Raw genomic sequence first — 18,701 nt, forward strand, 5'->3', positions numbered from 1 at the left:
AGCCTCAGCTGTAAATCCAAGCCTCAGCTCACAAAAGTATCAGCCCTTCAACTGAAAAATTATCTACTGTCGCTCTCCCCCACCTTTGTTTCCCTTTGTTGTTGCTTTCAAAAGCCTTGCCAGCATCTCCACCCAACCTCTCTCATTTTCCAGGCTTGACCTTTCTTGCATCTACTCTATTCCCTGCTCTTTATCCATATGTACCACCATAAAGCATTCCCCCCGTGTGGCAACCCTTCCTACCAGGAGCAGCAGAGCAGTCACTGAGCTGAGACTTGGCACCGCATTCATTGGGACTCCAATTTAATTTTTACCTTCCCCCCAAGCTCCTGAATCGATGCCAAAGGGAACGCTCGTTTTGGCAGTCAAGTTTCCCAGAAGAAAAGTTACAGCCAAAGTGCTGGGGGTGGGACCAAGCCAGCCTATTAATAGGTTGATTATAATATGAATTTGGGGAACTACTCCCAAATATGCTTACCCTCCTGGACCTAGGGCCCTCGGGGGTGGAGCGGAATACTTAACTCAGCACTTTCAGCTTCTTTGCTACGTTTGGAGTCAGGGAGGGTGGAAAATCCTGCCTGTACCCTGCCTGGCAAAACCATGGTTTTCCAGAAGGGTGGCTGAGATATTGTTTTCTTCCCTTCTCCCCCAGAAAGCCTGTTTTCCTCATACTTACATAGCAGCTCCCCCTGCCTCATCAGAAGAGACCTAGAATTTGAAAGCTTCCACCTTGGATTAAAACGGTTGGTATCAACAATTTTCCTGTGGAAAATAGAGAGCTACTCCAAGAAGCAATACTGAACAAGATAAGATGTTTCAAGAGCCTTCTCACCACCAGCTTCTCCAGAGCACACTGGACTGTTGAAGAAGACAGACTCTATGGACAGCCAGGCAGCAAAACTTTTAAGATATTTGAGAGCATGAAGACGACAAAAGGCTGGGCTGAGGCAGCAAGGTTTTGATTTCAGGAGGCAGTCAAATTGCTATACCTGTTAAACCATGCTTCCTCCTTCCAGGTGGCAGCCCACAACATATCTAAGACCCCTTTAAAAGTGTTGGGGTGAGGCAAGCACACATGGTGGCAAACAGAGAGCCCAGAGGCAGCAATAAGTAGTATATGCATATTCCATCATAGCTACAACCGCCTCTCCAGCACACCCATAAGGCTGCTTCTCCAGAATTCCTGAATAATCCAAACTGTCCTTGCATGTCTCCACATTTTCCCATCAACAGACCTTCCATTCCAGCCCTGTGCCCCAGCCAGAGAGCCAACCAGAGGCAAAAGGCAGCCCCTTGTGACCCTGACTGACATTTCACTGACAAGCATGTCAAGACCTTTATGGAAACTTTGCAAAATTATGCTGCAAAGGTGTGCAAAAGTTCCCAAATTTCTCATGTTTTGCATAAACATCTCGCAACCCTAAGCCTTTAGAAGTTGAAGGAGACACCAACTGCATTCACTTCTTAGACTGTTATCACATTGGGGCCACACTGTATCAAGACCAGCAGCTCTTACTATTTACATGCAATTAACTCTCCTTATTGCTTGTAGTGAGAGAGTGGGAGAGAGAGAATGGACTTGCCCTTAGTCAGGAGACACTTGGCCACTGATCAGACCTACACAGTTCTACCTTTACATTAGTAAAGATGTGAAGACACACAGGCTTCAAAACACATGTCAATACACATTATACTCATCTGACAGAAACTAAGGAAAAAGCAACACTAATTTACTATTATTAGCAACACTAGTTTAACATTATTAGACATGCTTGACAAGACTCTCCTGTAACACAAGACACTGAAGCATCTACATGCTGCATGGTTTGGATTTAATATGCCAAACAAAATTGCAATCAGCTTGCCAACAAATGAGAAGTTATTAATTTTTCATACATCTCAGATTTCACCCTAGGTTTTACAACTCTTTGCTGCCCTTGCATCACTCAAGGCATTTCAAAACCTTGCTGCAAAGACAGAACTGGAGACAACACTGTTTCTAACACGTGCTATTAAATATTTAGGCCTTGATTCTCGAGCAAATTCTTTGCCTCCGATGGCGAGATCACTTACATAGTTAAAGTCAGGCATGCAGACTTTGGCAGGCGTAGGATCTTAATTCCTCTAAACACAAACACACAATCTACCACCAAGCAACCAGCAAACTCTCTCAAACCAAACCGGCACACTGTGTGTGTATATATAGGTATATATAGACACATGTACTGAACTTTCTGTGCAGAATTCACTTGTGAGGGAACTGCCCCAGCAGACCTCAAGGCACAAAGCAGTGGCACAGGGGAACTCTTTGGTAGTCATCTCTCCATCTCCCTAGTCTTAAAGGCTATACTGGATCTGTCACTTAACACTGAGGAATTTTTAAGTTAAAAAGCTTTCACAAGAAAACCAACAGAGATTAGTTCATTTTTTTAAACGCTGAAGGTGACCTTTCATTAAGTCAATGGGAGTACTTCCATACGGAAGAGGGGCTCTCCTTCACATTTTACAGAGCAGGAAAACAACAGCAGAGTCCAGACCTAGTTCACCCAAAAGGCCTTGAGCTCTTGCATTAAGCCAGAAACAACACCATCCAGGAGTCAGCTCCCAGACTTCAGCTTCAACCACTAAATCTGCTTCAAAGCAATTCCATTGCTAAGCTAATGGCTGCAGGAGACCGTTCCTACATCCACTTAAACCAGCAGACACTAATCTCTCCATCTGCAATAGATACGCATGCCATAGGGGTCTGGACAGGATAAGCAGAACAGATGTTTAAGCGCACATACAGTCTGGGGAATCATCTTCAGAGTTCAGCTGCTAGCTTCACGGGCACAGGAACTAAGAGATTTCTAGAAAGCTTCACAGGACATGGGAATTAAGAGATTGAAACACCTGTCCTTTCTTGTACCTTTGCTGAGGGACACATTAACCCCAGCAGGAAGGTGGAAGCAGGCATGCATGTGTCATACTTATGGATATTGCACAGCTCCCAAATACATCTGACCCAGCAAACTGATCCATACCTATGACAAAAACAGCATCATGCTACAAAAACAAACCAGGAGCAGCATAGCACTGCCAAAAAAAGCACCTACATGTGCCCCAGTACTCGTTAAAAATATTATTCCTAAATGCCTGAACTGCTGGGAGATTTTGGCTGCATCAAGGCAACTGCTTCAGCAGGACTAAATGTTATTTCCCTCAAGCCAACACAAAACTGTGGAAGACGTTAGGTTGCTGAGTGCTCTCTCACACAGGGCCACTTACTTCTTCCTTCAGCCCCTGCCACATGGACTGGCCTGCTGTCAGGAGGCTCCAAGGAGCGGCACGGCCTGAAGGACTGCTCTCAAAGTGCTGCCTAGCCCATACAGCCAAAGAGCACAAGCTAGCCCTGGCTACACAAGGAGGCTTCTCCCCTTTCCTCCAATAAGGAGACAGGGCAAGAAGCCCAGAGAAGGATCTCATACAAAAGATCTCATCAGGCTTAGCCCAATGATCAACCTAAAGTTGTGCCATCAGCTCTTTTCATTTACAGAAACGCACAGGACTCCTCTGAAGCAGGGACAATCTCTCCCACACTAGCAGAGAGGAAGAAAGGTTCAGTTTGGTATCTTTGGAGAGACTCTAGGACTCCTCTGAGGGAAGATTTGGAAACAAGTGATATCACATGTACAAAAGCAGTTGATGCTTCACACTACAACATAGCCACATTTATCCACACGGCTGGACTTCAAGGGCTTGTACCTACCTCAAGTGCCCCAAGCTGTAGTATCGTGACTCTCCGTCCGTTGACCGAACTACCTTGACAGTGAACATGGGCTGCAGCTGCCGCAGCTCCAACAGCACAATGGCCAGGTAGTGAATGAAGAGCAGAGCATCCACCAGAGACACCGCGTACTGCACTATTCCTTGGTAGTTGGTGTCCTTCGAGTCCAAGATACGAACGCCATAAAAGAGCCAGTAGGAAAACACAAACAGGAATATGAGGACCAACAGAAGGGCCCGAAACACAAACACCCTTGGTATATCTGCCTTAGGCTGGCGGAAAAACAGAGCCCAGGTCCCAATCAGAAGAATGAGGAGTTTAAATGCCACAGAGATGAACAGTCCCTCACAGACAGTACCACACGGTTCCAGATCATCCCGCCACAGGATCTGGGGTAACAGAATGAAGGCGATGGGGGTAAGGAAGACAAGGAGTCCGAGAACAGCTGCCACTGTTAAGCCCAGGTAACGTTTGCAGTCCAACCCAACGCTGTCCTCCAGATCCTTACTGATCCGGGCAATGTCCTCCTGGGAAATGCTGTGCTCAGAGGTGCCTGTGATTGCTGTTGTGGTCTCACCCCAGTTGTCATCCTGAGGAAGGAAGAGATAAACAAAAATAATAATGAAATGATCAGGTTATTCCTTCCCGGTCTTCTATTTTTCTTGCCTGGAAAAAAGATTGCTACAACAGAGTTAAGTCCCAGAAAAAAAATATAGAAAAAGCAATGTCTTCAATATATTGAATAATCAACCCTGAAAATTAACAAAGGTTTGGAAACAACAGCAACTTGTCCAAACCAGTGACTATAAATGTTAGGTGTTAAAAAGCTGTAACTGTAGAGCAGGTAGCTCAACTTGCTATGCCACTCACTGTACCCCAGAGGTTCCTCTTCCAGCACACTTAACGAGTAATATCACATAACTCTTAGAAACTGCAGTAATCATCAGTTCCCATGTGCAGGGCAAGGACTAGCACTCTTCCAGCCCACAAATTCTGCGGTGCAAGTGCACCACAGAAGCACCTGGAAGGGAAACTTTCAGTGTTTCAAACCAGTTGTTGTTGTTACACAATCAAAAACATGTTCACACATTATTTTTCCATCTGTAACAGAAGCAACCGCACTTCCAGCAAGTTCCTCCACTTTGTTTTCTTTTATTCTTCTCTACAGTAGCACTGCCCTCAATAGCTGACATATTCTAATAAAAGTTTAACGAAACCAAAAAAAATCACAGGTGGTCAAAGAGGATATTTTCAGGTATGGGGCTTTAAATTTAGAGGATCCTAGACTAGCAAGTAGCTCTGGTTTCAGAGTCCAGGATGCTGTCAGAAGCCACTCAGCCACCAAAATGCTTACCTGAAATACAGTCACCATATAGTCAACCTTCAGATTACACTACCTTTTCCAAAAGTCTCATTTCTTCCCTAGCTAGTATCAGATGACTTCTGCAAGCTAGTTCTCCCATCCCACAATGTCTCCAATTGCTCCTTCCTGGTGCTGGCACAGCCAAAGAGTTACACTGACATGTATGGATTTGACTCACGGCTGCTGCTGGAGTGACTCATGCACATGAAGACTCCCAGTGCTTCCCACAAATACACACCAAACAGTGGCAATGCACGCGCTTTGTTGCTTGGCACCTGACACCTTTGAGGCTGCAACGCTCATTCAGAAGTGCACGTTTTGCTCTTCCTCCTACCCTCCTGAGTATTTCTTCCTGCAGCCTGTGTCACTAATAGGATTTACACCTTCCGCCAGACTTCTGCAGCTACACACGGCTGATCAAAGCATTTTGTTTTAAAGAAAGAGCCATCATTTTAAACCTTTATTCACTTCTTTAAAAGAGTTAGAGGAAAGAGTCTTCAAGAATCTTTGGGAAAGGAGTAGACAGAGACAGCACGACTACTTTGAACAACTCCAGGGATTTAACTTCTAATGCACTCCAAGACATGAATACCTGCCATGCCTCGAACAGTAGGGTTTTGAGACAGACCAACCACAAACAGTCAGCATCTTGAATTAATGAGGGTTTTTTGAGTTACTTCTCACCAAAACAGAGGCCCCAGAAGAGATACCTCCATTGTAGTATGTACTGAAAGGCAGCATAATCCTATCACATTTCCCTCTTTGCCAGTGTCTCCAGTAAAGCAATCTAAGCATTTCAACTATTTTATGTTTATGCATGAAATAGCTCAGCAGTTTCCTCTATTTGATGGACTGAGAAACTATGCAGAAGAGAGAAGGGCCAGAAACACCACAGCAGCTTAAGGCTACAGCCCAGAAGACAACAGGCAACCCTATCCCAGTCTATCTATCCCTTTTAACAGCTCTGCCCACTTTAAGTGGCAAAAGCAAAAAATCATGCAGTTATATGTAAATGAGAGTCTAAATCTCTAGCGGTACAAAGTTGTTGGATCCAACCCAAGGCACCCTGCTCCCTAGAAGAAAAGTCTTGCTCATACTTCAACTTATTTTGCTTTGATTTTAATTCACATTGAGGAGGTCTACATGAAAAAAAGGGCTTAACAATTCACCAGCACCTTTAGATCTATTCGAAGTAATATCTGGGACTCATGAAAACAAGCATCTGATTACCAAAATACCAAATGGCAGTACATGAAGTGAGACCACCTGTAGCTACACGAATACTGTTACAAGTACTACCATACACAATTTGGGTGGAAACTAGGCATCAATTTTTTTGGAAAGGGCAGAGGTGGAGCCCTACAGCCAAGGATTAACACACCACAAATCCAACCCAAGAGGTACTGAAACATCCTGCATTCTATGTCTTGCAGCATCAGCCATTCTTTGAAAATGAATATGCACCTTCACATCAACTGCTAGAGCAGGGAGAGTCCTGGATCCATTCTAGGTGCAATCTAAAGCCAGCATTATTCCATTCTTTATTCAACCTAGTGTTAATATACTAGCTTTCACTGAGTTCACCCTCCTTTCCAGCTATTTCACATTAGTTTTACATTTCTTGCCTCTTTTCCCTACTGGGATCCTGGTCCTAATGTACTTTACATGATTACCCTGCACAAATCCTGCTTAAAAACCAAAGTGCACATACAGGTGAAAGGGCTGACCTGAATAATGCACAGTGAGATGATGGAAACAAGATGGTTCTATAGAGCTTGGCAGATGACACTCTGGAGACAGAGGCAAATTAGTGCCCCAGGAGTAGTCACATCAGCACTGGTGCTGCCAAAAATAATGCTCTCAGAAAAAGACAAAACTGACTGAGACCTTGGCTTTATGCATGAATAAAGGGTGCCCATAAGTTGCGATTCTTTACTAACAGCACACGAGCAACGTTTTTTTTTCTACTCATGTGCCGGTAAGTCATACGCTCTGTTCCAGAAACCACACTCCGTGTTTGCTTTCACTCCCTCCTTACCTGTCCCTCCTCCGCCCGAGAAGCATCGTTCCCAAGCAGCGGCTCTGCAGGAGGTGTCTGGATAGTGACAGACTTCTCAGACCGACTGCCATCTTTGCTTCGCGGTGATTTGTGCCTGTCCCGACTCCTTTTCCAAACAAAGCAAGAGGAGAACAACGTTACCAGACAGTTTCTGGAGCAGGGCCTGGAATCTGCTACGTCTCTACCTGCAGCAGGTACCCTAAGCATTAAGTCGTAGTCATGCTTGTCCATCTCTTGATCAATATTGACTCAATCTGTGACAAAACAAGCTTTGGAAGGGGTAGAAAGGGACCTTGCCCAGAGCAGCCTACAGCCTGGTGGCTGGAACAGCCTACTCTCTCTGTAATTGAAGAGGGGAGCAAAGGGGACAGGGGTACATCCCCACCACCTCAGCTTCTCTTAAAACAGTTTCTGCCAGTGCTGTGCTTGAAAGGGAAGCTTGCATTCTCCAAACAACTGGCAACTTCATTCGCGATTAACTGGTCTACACAGCTCTCCACCAGCAATAAAGTGTCTCACAGGGACACATTAACACACGGAATTAATCAAGACAGCTTTAGTTCCTGCAACGTAGAGTCTTGTCAACTAGGACATTAACACCCTAAGACAATTGGTGAAGTTTATTTCTACTGGTTAATCAACCCCAGTTAACCTTTATAAAGACAGCAAGAACATCAAGGGTACTAGGGTAATGCTTACTTCCGAAGTACTCTTGTAGACCTCATGGCTTTTCATCTGAGAATGTCTCAAGATGAGTTAAGCCTCACCAATCTGCTCACCAATATTTTCCTCCCCCTTCCTACCTGGACAGGAAAGCAGCCTTTGCACCAGAGACCCTCACTGTGCTCAGGGACTGGCTTAAAGCTCAGGAGCATCCAGCGTCCCAGCTCTGCTCTCTCCATTGCATCTCTCTTGGAATTACCAAAGCCCAAAGGTTTCATGGGATGAGACTTCTTCCTGTTCACACATAGTAAGAGGCTCTAGGATTTTGTATGTTGTTTTGGGAACTTTGAAGGCATCTGTCCACATTGCATTCTAAGCTTCAAAGGGCAATCCATATTGGGGGTGGGGGTGTTACAGAAGGGAAAAAAGGCAAATGAGATGTTTTACTCAAACTGGACTGCGAGCAGAGAGACTTCATTTAATGGAAGAATTCTTTTTCCAACCACACAGGATAATCGCTTCTGAAATGCAAAGTTATTTTGGACCAGCTCAGTTCTAAATCGCAAAGACTATAAGTGGCACATGTTTTACATGTAAAACTAATGATGATGCAGGGAAAAAAAAAGATAATATTTCCAAGTAATCAGAAGTTTTAGAGCAAGATGGTTTCTGAGGCTGCTGAACTACCACAAAGAGGACTTGCTATTCAAGTTCACAAAAGCCTGACTTCTAATCCAAACAATGCTGGTAAAGGACTTTTAGACTCAAGTACCACTCAAATTCTATTAAAAAAAACCTGACACACCAGCAACAGAGTAGCCAGGAGGACAGTGGGGAGAGATAGGAAACTATATTGTTACACAATAAAGAAATGGCATCAGAAGAGAAAACAATTGGCAATTAACAGTTTAGGAAGTCTGACGTCTTCTCCCCAGAGACTCTGCTCATCCCTCACACTAAGAGCAGAGTTAAGTGATCTTTTCCTTCTGCTGGTGCTTTCCCAATCTTTCTGGACATACATGACCCCAGCATGCATCCAACAGGTTGATTATCATTAAATTAGCAACATTATTTCTTCCAGTCTCCTCAATGGATTCCTCATGAGGACTCTCCACATATATCTCCTCCAGAGCTGTGGCCCCACTGATTTCATCCTGGCTTACAATTTTTTTACAAAGGATGTGTCCCAGCTTAGAGCAGCAAGTAATAAAAAATAAACATTTCCTTACCCTTGTCTGTGGGCTTTTTTGGAGTGACCTGAGTAGTGGGAGTATCCCGAATATGTCGATTCTGTATCCATTACAGCAGACATTGGGTATGCACGGAAGGGGCACAGATTTTACTTAGAAGACGAGTTCCTGGTGCTCCTGAGGTGGAGTCTGTGGTAAAAGTGCTTTCCTGGGTACTCTTTGCTTCCCAGTCATCAGTGAGGTCTGGTCCTCAGAGAGCAAGTGAGCTTCACTTACAAGGAATCCAGTCAGAGGGGAGGGGAGGGAGGGTGCTCGGCTCCTCACAATCGACCTAAGAAAGAGAAACAGGCATGGAAGTGCACTCTAAGGAAAGCAAGACATCATACCTACTGCAGCAATTCCCTCACCCTGGCCACATGTCACACTGTGACCAATTCACAAGCTTGTCGTGGCTGATCCTCTCTCCAGTCTAGTGAAACACATGCATTTGTAGAGCTTTAAATAAATGGATAATGTATCTCTGTTTTGCAAAGTCTAGCCCATTCATCTAAAAATCTGGAAGCAGCAGCATAAGTCACCTGGAAAAGACAGTGACTTGGAGAAGGCTCAGCAGCCTAGATACAGAACTTCACCCCTAGAAAAAGTACTGGGCTCGACTTCCACATCCCCATCTCTTCACCTGTAATGCACAGCCCAAATACCCCCAGATTCAGAATGGCAGCATTATAGCCTATATATAGGCAGGGGGTGAGGTTGACTTTCCTAGGAGAAATGCAGGGGAGGATCAGACCACCATGTCTGAACCTGCTTTGTTTTCACAACTGCAAGGTGTGCCCATTTTACAAGCATTAGTTACTATACAATCAATGGCACTATGAGCACCTCCCTTTCTTTGTAACCTTTGCCTCCTGAAGCTAATTTGGGCCTTGAAGAATTGAATTTTATTAAAAATTGTCTCTATATATACACACATACTAATAACACTGGGGAGAGTTGATTAGAGATCGCATCTAGCTTATATGGGCCAACACTTCTTACAACATACTTCCATTTGGAACAGAAGCTTAAGTCCCATCCGTAAAGGGCAGAAGAGGGTGTCATGTGTTTTTGGAACAGGAGCAGGGCAACATCAGAACAATTCCCAAGAGTGACATGTCAAAAACCCTGAACCCTGTGGGAAAAAAGGGTAGACATGATCCTGCTTTCCAAACCCACATCCTGTGTTAGGTGAGAAGAGAAACGGAAAGGAGGGGAGTTAGTCACCGGTTTGGGGAAACTCATGCAAATGGTGAAGAGGTGCAGACGGAGGGGTTGCAGCTACGGATGGTACCTTGGCACAACCCAGCGTTTGGCACAAAGGAGCCCTCTCACACGCCTCCTGCCAAGACGACTGCTGCCTCCAGCCAACACAGGGCTACAGCCATGCCATACTTTCAGAGCAGGCAAAAGACTGCTTTAAAATTAAATTAGTCCCCTCTGTTATTTTCTGCTCACAGCAGTTTTCAAAGCTGTTAGCAATAAAACAGTCAACCACTGCTTTCAGGCCTCTCCCTCCCCAAACACAGAGGGACAACAACAGAAACCGGGCTTTATACTTGGCCAACTATTCTTTCCAGCCATAAGATTCCTCCACTAACACCTCCAGAAAAGCTCGTAAGCGAGCAGAGAGCTCTACCACATGCAAGCCGTGCCAAAAAACAAAGCCTCTTCCCCACAGGGTTCCTTGGCTGGCAGTGCAATCTGCAACGAAGTAAAGAAGCGTTCCTGCTGCATCGGGAGCTGCAGGTATTTGCACAACACTTGGGCTTGCCAGGGCTCTTTGTGTACAGGAATTCCCAAGCTCTAAGGGCATATTGTGCCTCGAGAAAGCTCCTTAAAGGCAGCACAGAATCTAGGAAGGACAAATAAGGATGGGAACGAAAGGCCTGGTTTCGGGAGGGGAGGAATGAGGATGAATTGAAACACAGCAAGACATAAAGCCAAGGCACGGCACAGTTTGGAATATGGCATCATTACTGTAACAGGAATAAAAATTCCCCAGCCTGGGACACACGATGTAACACTCATTAACTCCCTAGACTTGCACACAGCCTGTAGCTTATGGATCCAGCAACAGACTGGGACTCATTAAACCTGATTTTTACCTCTGTCCTGCTACCGTCATACTACACAACCTCGGAAAAACCCTTCCTCTGTGTCCGTCCTTCGATAAATGAGGGTGAGGCCACCAGCCCCCGCCTTCAAAAAGCGCTAAGATACCCATAGAGGAGATGGCTACACAGGACCTTGGAAACATTAGGCATTACAAACAAGGAACACTCTCAGTTGTACAAAAGGTGATAACAAGCATTATGGGCTTAAACCACTGACCGTTCGTGATGTTACTGGAGTCCCTTTGAGAACAACCACTGTCTTCACAAACACATACCACCACATTACAAGAATAGGGAAAGCAGGAGAGCTGCTGGCATACATCAGTAAGGGTTACGCATTTTTCCTTCGCTTCTGGGAAAGTATCAACTCCCAGCCTTTTCCTCTAACCACATAACAGAGTTTCTTCCCCCAACTCCCAGACTGAAGAATCAGAGCTGAAACAGGGACTGGGACCCTCTTCTGCCCCCTCTCAGCCCCAGCAGCATAGGGTTACACTTCCCTGAAGATGTCAGAGAACATTTCAGCAGGTAGAGGCTGCTGTGGAAATGCACAGGGTGCCTAGACAGGAACCATGAGTGAGCAGTACCCATTTGACAGTGGGTCAAGCAAGGCAGTGCTGGGCACCAGGCACAGAAAGTAGACTCATGGGAAGACCAACATAGGAACGTTGGGGCAGGCTGGATCATGCCAACTTTCGTTTTCTGTGTAAACAAGAGCAACAGTTTTGACCGTGAAAAGTCAGTAAGAACCCCCCCAAAAACCTTAAGCCTCCTGCATTGTTGTCAAAAGCAATAAAATGAACCTGGGGACTCTACACCACCTTCTGGCCCCAGCTGCAGGACACACTGATAGCTAAACAGATTTTCCTGCCAAGGCAGTTACAGGGCTGCTGGGAATAAAATATATCTGCCCAACTTCAGCTGGAAAAAGCAGAAGACCACTGGCTTTGTCTGGTGCCCAACCAAGGCTGATCATCAACAAGGCTTCCTAGATTTGGCCAACAAAGGATAGCCTGGGCTGCTAGCTAGACACCACTCCCAGTCTGAGCAGGATGAAATGAAGAAACCAAGGAGGGAGGAGCACAGTCCAAACACACTCCTCATAGCCAAGCCAAGCAGGTTACCTACCTCCTAGTCTATTTTACAGCAGGAAGGGGACCAGCCCTACCTCAGAAAAGTTGCTAGAACTACTGTGGAAGAGGTATGGAGGGGACCAAAAGACAACTAACATGCTAAACTACATCTCCAGGTTGGAGCTCTTTCAATGGCATAATTCAGGGTTGGCTTAGCCACCACCCCAATAGCACCCACCACTAGACTCTGAGCAAAGCTCGAGAAGACAAGCTGTACGTATATCCTACATAGCACAATCCTACCCAAACTAAGCACAGTCTTTAAACACCTTGACTACTAAATCACTATTAATGATGATTCTTACCCTACCCCTCTGTGCAAGGACAACTATGCTGCATAAAGAAGCAGCCCCATCATTTGGGGCCTCATCCCTCCACAAACAAGTGTGAATGGAGAGCCCAATTTAGCCAACTGAAACAGCTTCACAAAAGATCACGACATCTTGCAGGATGCCACTGAAGGCATGGTCTGTTTGCAGAGCTTCTGGCCCTGTGTGAAAGAAAGCTCCTTCAGCCCAAGGGTACAGTTGCACTGTATTTCAGCACTGACAAGAAAGCCGGTGTAAGTAGCTTCCACCTCCACAGCACGGTTCACCACTCTTGGTTGTGTCAACACAATTCTCAGCGAGCAAACAGCACCGCTGGAAAACAAAACAACAACAAAAATTCCTCTTCTCCCCCTCGCCATGCTTTTGTCCTGGAACCTTTCCGTGACCTAATTCACAGCGCAGCCCCAAACAGCAAAACCAACACCAGGGTGAATATCAGCGCAAGTGAACAGCTAGAGGGGAGACGGGAATGCCTCCTCCGCTCCAACCATGACACTTGTGTAAATGCACACCCAGCACTTTGCTCCCAGTAGGGCCAGCACTCTCACTTTGCCTTTCCCTTAGTCAACAATGACAGAAGGATGCCAAGTACTAGACAGAAAACAATGCTACGGATGCCCCAAAGGAGATTTTGGGACCCTATCCTGGCAAGAAGGATGGCCGCATCCTGCATGACAGCAGAGAAATGTAGTTACTCCTGAATACCGCAGAGATCACTGTAATTACAGTTTCTACGCAGCTACACAACTCATTGTAACTCCCTCTTTTCATATGCTCATAAATCTCCAAAAAGAGTTCTTTTGAATTGTTATTTTCCATGCTGGGAGCCCAATCCCACTTCCAATGAAGTTCACTTTGTGATCGTCTTCAAGGGAGCACAATTTGGCTCCCAGCCCAAGGGAAATTTAAAAGAGCAAGTTACATCTTTAAATCAAAGAGGGCAAACGCAAACAAGAGCGCTCTTTTACATCTCATGCTTTCCCGATGGATTTTCCCCTGTGAAGTCGAGGCAAATAACTCCAAAGCTGCTCAGCTTTGAAATCCTTGTCTGTATAGTTTCAATATTAGCCTGTTTAAAGCTTGCCATCAATTAGAGTTGATTTACCAGTAGGTTCATGAAGTTACATATATTTGGAAGCACCATCTGGAGCACAAGCAGCCACAAGTGTCCGCGAGGATGTGCGCACATTCAGCTCCGCACGCTGTCAGCCTCACTTGTTAAACAGCACCAGCTGTCTATAGGGTAACGGATGCCCACAAGCTATTGCACTGAGAAATCTTTTTTCTTCATTTAGTGAAACAAAGAGCTTTACAAATTAAACACGCAGAACCCCAAGAGCTAAGCTATGGGACAGCATTAGGATTCAAGAGTAAAAATAATTAAAAGATGGCTAGGCAGTGAGGAAGCCTTCCAACTCTGGCATTAACTCAGCTGCACAGTATGGCTGCAGCGTATTCCTATTATTCACTTCAGAAAAATGAGAAGTTATGTAACTTGCTATGTTCAACTGCATATATAGCAAGACCTATGTGCAATGCCACAGGAACCTTTTGCTTTTGAATTTCCGGAGGAGGCCCCAGTCCAGCAATTTGATCTGTAAGCACAGAAGTTCACCCATGCTGCTCTACTTGCAGAACCAAGGCTTCCAGTTTTAATGGCCGAGCACTGGGAAACAAGGTTTTTCCAAAAGCTTTCTTTTTTTTTTTTGCATGTCATTAAATAAGGTTAATTTTGGCCTTGAAAATATATATAAAACCAGGGCTTTTACTCTGCGGCGGTGGTTCTTGATTTGCAAGCCCCTCATCCTAACAAAATGCTTAGTAGTCAGCTAATTCAAGCCCTCTAGCAACAGGTTCTCTTTTCTTTTGCTTCCCAGAGGATTCTTAGAAAGATTTCATAGACCTCTATGAATTTCCAGCCCCTAGACTGAAAACCATTAGTCCATGACATGGATCTTTCAAAAAGAAAAGTCACTTGGTTTATTGAAGCAATCCACCTGCATGTTTAATCAGAACATGCAACAACACAGGACTGAAAACACAGCAAGGCTGTTTCAATTGACAACAGAAATGCCCGGGCAAAACCACTACCCAAGCAAGCAGTGTTTCCAAGTGGTAAGCCCCAGCCTCTTGCCTCTCTTGTTACACAGCTGGAAGTTGGGAAGTTCTCTGTGTGGGACCCATCGGTGAAGTACCTCCCTGGAGGATGTCCTTTGCCCACTCCAAGAATCACATCTGCGCTGTCCAAGTTTGCAAAGCACAAGCATTCAAAGTCTATCATGCAAATTATACCTTAGCTGCCAACCTTCCAGACTGGTGAAAGCTTGTGCTTCCTCGCTCACGTGTCTCCCATGTCACTAGACCTTGAAGTGCTCCTCTTAACCCCAGAGTCATGCAGCATGGTAGAAGATATTGTGGCCTCACCCTCATGATACTAGAACACTCGGGACTGTGCGTAGGAACACAGTCTTCCATACTGACATTTAAAGCCCTACAGCCTTACTGAAACAAACAGGGGAAAGACCCTTGCAAGACTCTTCAGACTGTGCCTATCCAAGCAGGCAGTACGTGTACCTTATTTTCAAAGCTTACTTTTAGCCATAGCACTTGGATACTGAGATAGCATTAAAGGCTATAAACTACAAAAGGTTTCTCTACTGAAAGTGCACCCCTCCTTTAGGATACTGCATGTCTTCCTGCATTTTCTATTTGAATGTAAAAAGCAAAAGAAGTCTGCAGACCCTGATCAAATCCCCAGTACACAACACAGTGGAACTCCACAGTATGGAGTCTCCCTCTGTCTCCCTCCTCCTGCTCAACCCTGCACAAAGCCAATGCCGTTCCGACCTTGCAAGGAGAAAGGGCAATGATGTTGACTCCTAAGGAGATAACCACTGTTTTCTAATTTGACCCAAATCAGATAATTCTGAACTAAAGGCTAATGAGAAATTGAAAGAAGTCATAGGAGAGTTTTCACAAGGGTTCATTTTCTCCTTCCACCAAATTCCCCAGTGACAATACCAGCTACGGAGGAGTATGACACTGCTTGTGCCTTTTACAATTACTGTTTCCCACCAGCAGAACTGGACATCACATTTCTCCACTCGCATCTGTCTCTCAGGTCCCTATGCAGCACAATATGCCCTATGGCAACAAAGCCACATTTCTGATACCATTCTTCACTTTGGTTGTCAGAGGTGGGGGTGGAAGGCAGGCAGCCTACCACAACAGTATGACATGCAGTTTTGCTAGGACAACTGCAGCTGGTAGCATTTTCCTAGTACAGTATGCCAGTCTCCCAGTGACAGTAAGCCCTCCCTAGATGCACATATCTGTAAGATAAGGGCCACCACAAACACTGCCACTACTAACCAAAACCAAAAGGCCAGCAGCAGCCACAGGGAGCCAATGGCCGTGGGCAATTAGACACTTGCCTGGGTGGTTTTGACACAGGCTGGAATCCTTCCAAAATTTCAGCTCACAGGGACCATTCTTAACAGAAGCTTTCTGTAAGATTCTATTCACCATTTATTTTTCAAAATTAACAAGTGAAATGATCACAGAGCCAACACTAGTCCCATAGTTGTGGCCAGCTATATAGCCAAAGCCCAGTGGAGGAAAAGGGCCAAGCATGGTCAGAATGAAGCTCTTCAAACATTGCAAAGCATTGTTGAAGCTCTCTTCTCCACAACTCTTCACCTCAAAGTCAGGATGCTCCAGTGATGGGCTCACAGGCAATGATATCACAGAATATACTTCACAACATTCTAGTTTGCTCTTGCAGCCAGTGTGACTTAATTTCTTAACTCTTTATAACTGCAAAGATCTTGTGACTTGTGACTTCATTTCTTATCTCTTTATAGCTGCAAACCCAGGGCCAAAAAACCCCACTGCTTCAAACACTGCTAGAATTGCTAAGCCTGCCTCCCCAGACCAAAAACCCTGCCATCAAGCCATTTATGCTTTCATAGACCGTGCAGTCAGAGAGTTCAGCCCTTGGCATAAGAGAGTTAGTTTACAACCTTGACAGTCTTCTAAATAAGAAAACAACGTTGTTTCACAGCGGCTCTCCAAAGCGTGCCGTTACCGAAACCGAACAGCTAATGCAATGGCTTTGCCCTCTATTGGGCGCACTCAGAAGCGTTCAGGTTTGCATCCCGGGCCAGCACTGCCAGGGCGCAGGAGGAGACTCTCCTTTCGTCAGCTGTGGTTGGAGCAGATTTAGCTCCGGCCATGTGAGCTTCCCCACGCCGTAACTTGCTGAACGGAAACAACCGTTCAGCCCTGCCAGCCCATGACTTTGGGCATCACTTCAGTGACCAAACCAGCTTCTAAGCAGAGGAGGGCGACTGTGCCCTCCCTCCCCCCGGTACCGACCCCCTTGCTGCCCAGTGGGATGAGCCAAGACATAAAGCAGCTTGGTTTATACGGCCTGGGCACGCGAGGCATTAGCAGAGCCTTCACACCGGCGTGAATTCACTCGCGCTGGCGCGTTAACAGCGCCGTGCTTCCTTCAAAGGCAAGGCTTGGCAGAGAAAGTGCTGCCCGCCCTGAGGGGCTACACCTACGGCCCTCGCCGGCATTCAGGGGTTTTACCCCGGGAAGTTGAGATCTCTCCCGCCCGCGGCATCGGAGCCGGGACCCGCCGCCCCAGCAGCCTCAACGCGGCGCGGGCGAGGGCAGCGCCGAGGCTGCCCGGCAGAGCCCCGGCCAGCAGCAGGGAGGCCCAGCGGCCGCCCCCGCCCGCCTTCCCCCTCCGCCCAGCCACGGGAATCGGCCCCCAGCCGCCCTGGAAAGCGCCGGGCAGGGGGAGCGGGGACACAGCGGGGTCCCCCCGCAGCCGACACCACCGTAGCCCAGCCAGGCTCTCAGCCCCCCCCGGCCGAGGGGAAACGACCCCCGCCGCCAAGCGCGGGAGCCGAGGAGGCTGCCCTACCGCTGCTCCCGCCGCCCCGGCCCGGGCACCCCGGGGCAGAGCGGCGACAGCGGGGTCCCGAACGGCGGGAGGGCGTGGTGGAGGGGAGGGGAGGGGAGAGGAGAGAAGGGCAGCGCCGCCGCCGTCCCCTGCACCGCACCCGACCCGGCACTCAGAGACGGACTCACCTCCCTCCCGCAGCCGCCCCATGCCGCTCCCGGCACCGACCCGCCGCCTTCCCCCGGCGGCGGCCGCCGTCGCTGCTGCCGCCGCTTTCCGCTTCCTGTGCCCGGCACCGCCCCGCCCCTCCCCCGCCGGCAGCCGCACCGCCCCCGGCCCGCCGGAGCCACCGCCCCCCGGGCCAGGCTTCCCTCCCCGGGAAGCGGTCGCCCTGGCTCGCACCGGGGCCCCAGCCCCCCTGCTCCCTACCCTGCCACCGCCGGCAGCCCGGCGCTGCCCGCCCGCCAGACCCGGGCCCTGGCAGCTCCTAGCCGGCCCTTGCTGCACCCATACCTGGTGGGGACCTGCGGCTGGACCCGCTACTCACCCCTTCGAGGCCCGATTTCACGCTTTGAACCTCTCCCTGCAGCTCTGCCTCCTCTGCATCTCAGCTCCTACACACGCTCCCTCACATCTCCTGCCGCTGCCCCTCTTTCCAAGACCTGCCCATCACCTCCCTCCCTGCGCCCGGGTGCCCACCTCCTGAGCCCCACAGCCCCTCCGAGGCTGAGCCCTTCCAGCTCTACAGCTCTCCTCCACCCAGCCCTGCCCCTCACCTGTTCTTATGCCGTCAGGCTCTCCTCCAGCAGAAAGACCAGTCCCTTTGAGCTCGCTCATCCAGGACAACCATGTTCTTGGGCTTCTCTCCAAGGCCAAATGTATTGCTAGGCACTGTAATGCCTAGCCTTCGGGACTGCTTGGTCTGTTCCTCCAACCATAGCCTGCAGCTGCAGTGCACTTTGCCCCTGGTCACAAGAGGTCTGCAATGAGGAAGGACCTCCTGCCCGCCAGGGAGAAGGGCCTGGTTTGCCTGAAGCCTCTAACAGGCTGCCCGAAGCCTGCCTTGGGCACCAAATTCCTTACACTGCTTGCTCTCAGCAGCTGGGAAGGAAACAGGCAGAGTTCTGCAT

The 18,701-nt window shown here is 47.6% G+C and overlaps 1 protein-coding gene across 3 annotated transcripts in view; it reads right to left on the reverse strand.

Moving 5' to 3' along the window:
- Positions 1-9,222, reverse strand: part of VANGL1 (VANGL planar cell polarity protein 1) — a 37,361-nt gene extending 28,139 nt beyond the window's left edge. For all 3 annotated transcript variants that reach the window (XM_072881799.1, XM_072881818.1, XM_072881808.1), the window contains exons 1-3: positions 9,081-9,222; positions 7,168-7,294; positions 3,749-4,356 (exon numbers count right to left, since the gene is read on the reverse strand). In XM_072881799.1, the coding sequence (XP_072737900.1) occupies positions 3,749-4,356; positions 7,168-7,294; positions 9,081-9,163 (818 nt within the window). In that variant the 5' untranslated portion in view covers positions 9,164-9,222. The remainder of the gene's footprint in view (positions 1-3,748; positions 4,357-7,167; positions 7,295-9,080) is intronic.
- Between the last annotated feature and the right edge of the window lie 9,479 nt (positions 9,223-18,701).

This window comes from Ciconia boyciana, chromosome 1 (genome assembly GCF_034638445.1).
Source record: "Ciconia boyciana chromosome 1, ASM3463844v1, whole genome shotgun sequence".
Classification (NCBI taxonomy): domain Eukaryota; kingdom Metazoa; phylum Chordata; class Aves; order Ciconiiformes; family Ciconiidae; genus Ciconia; species Ciconia boyciana.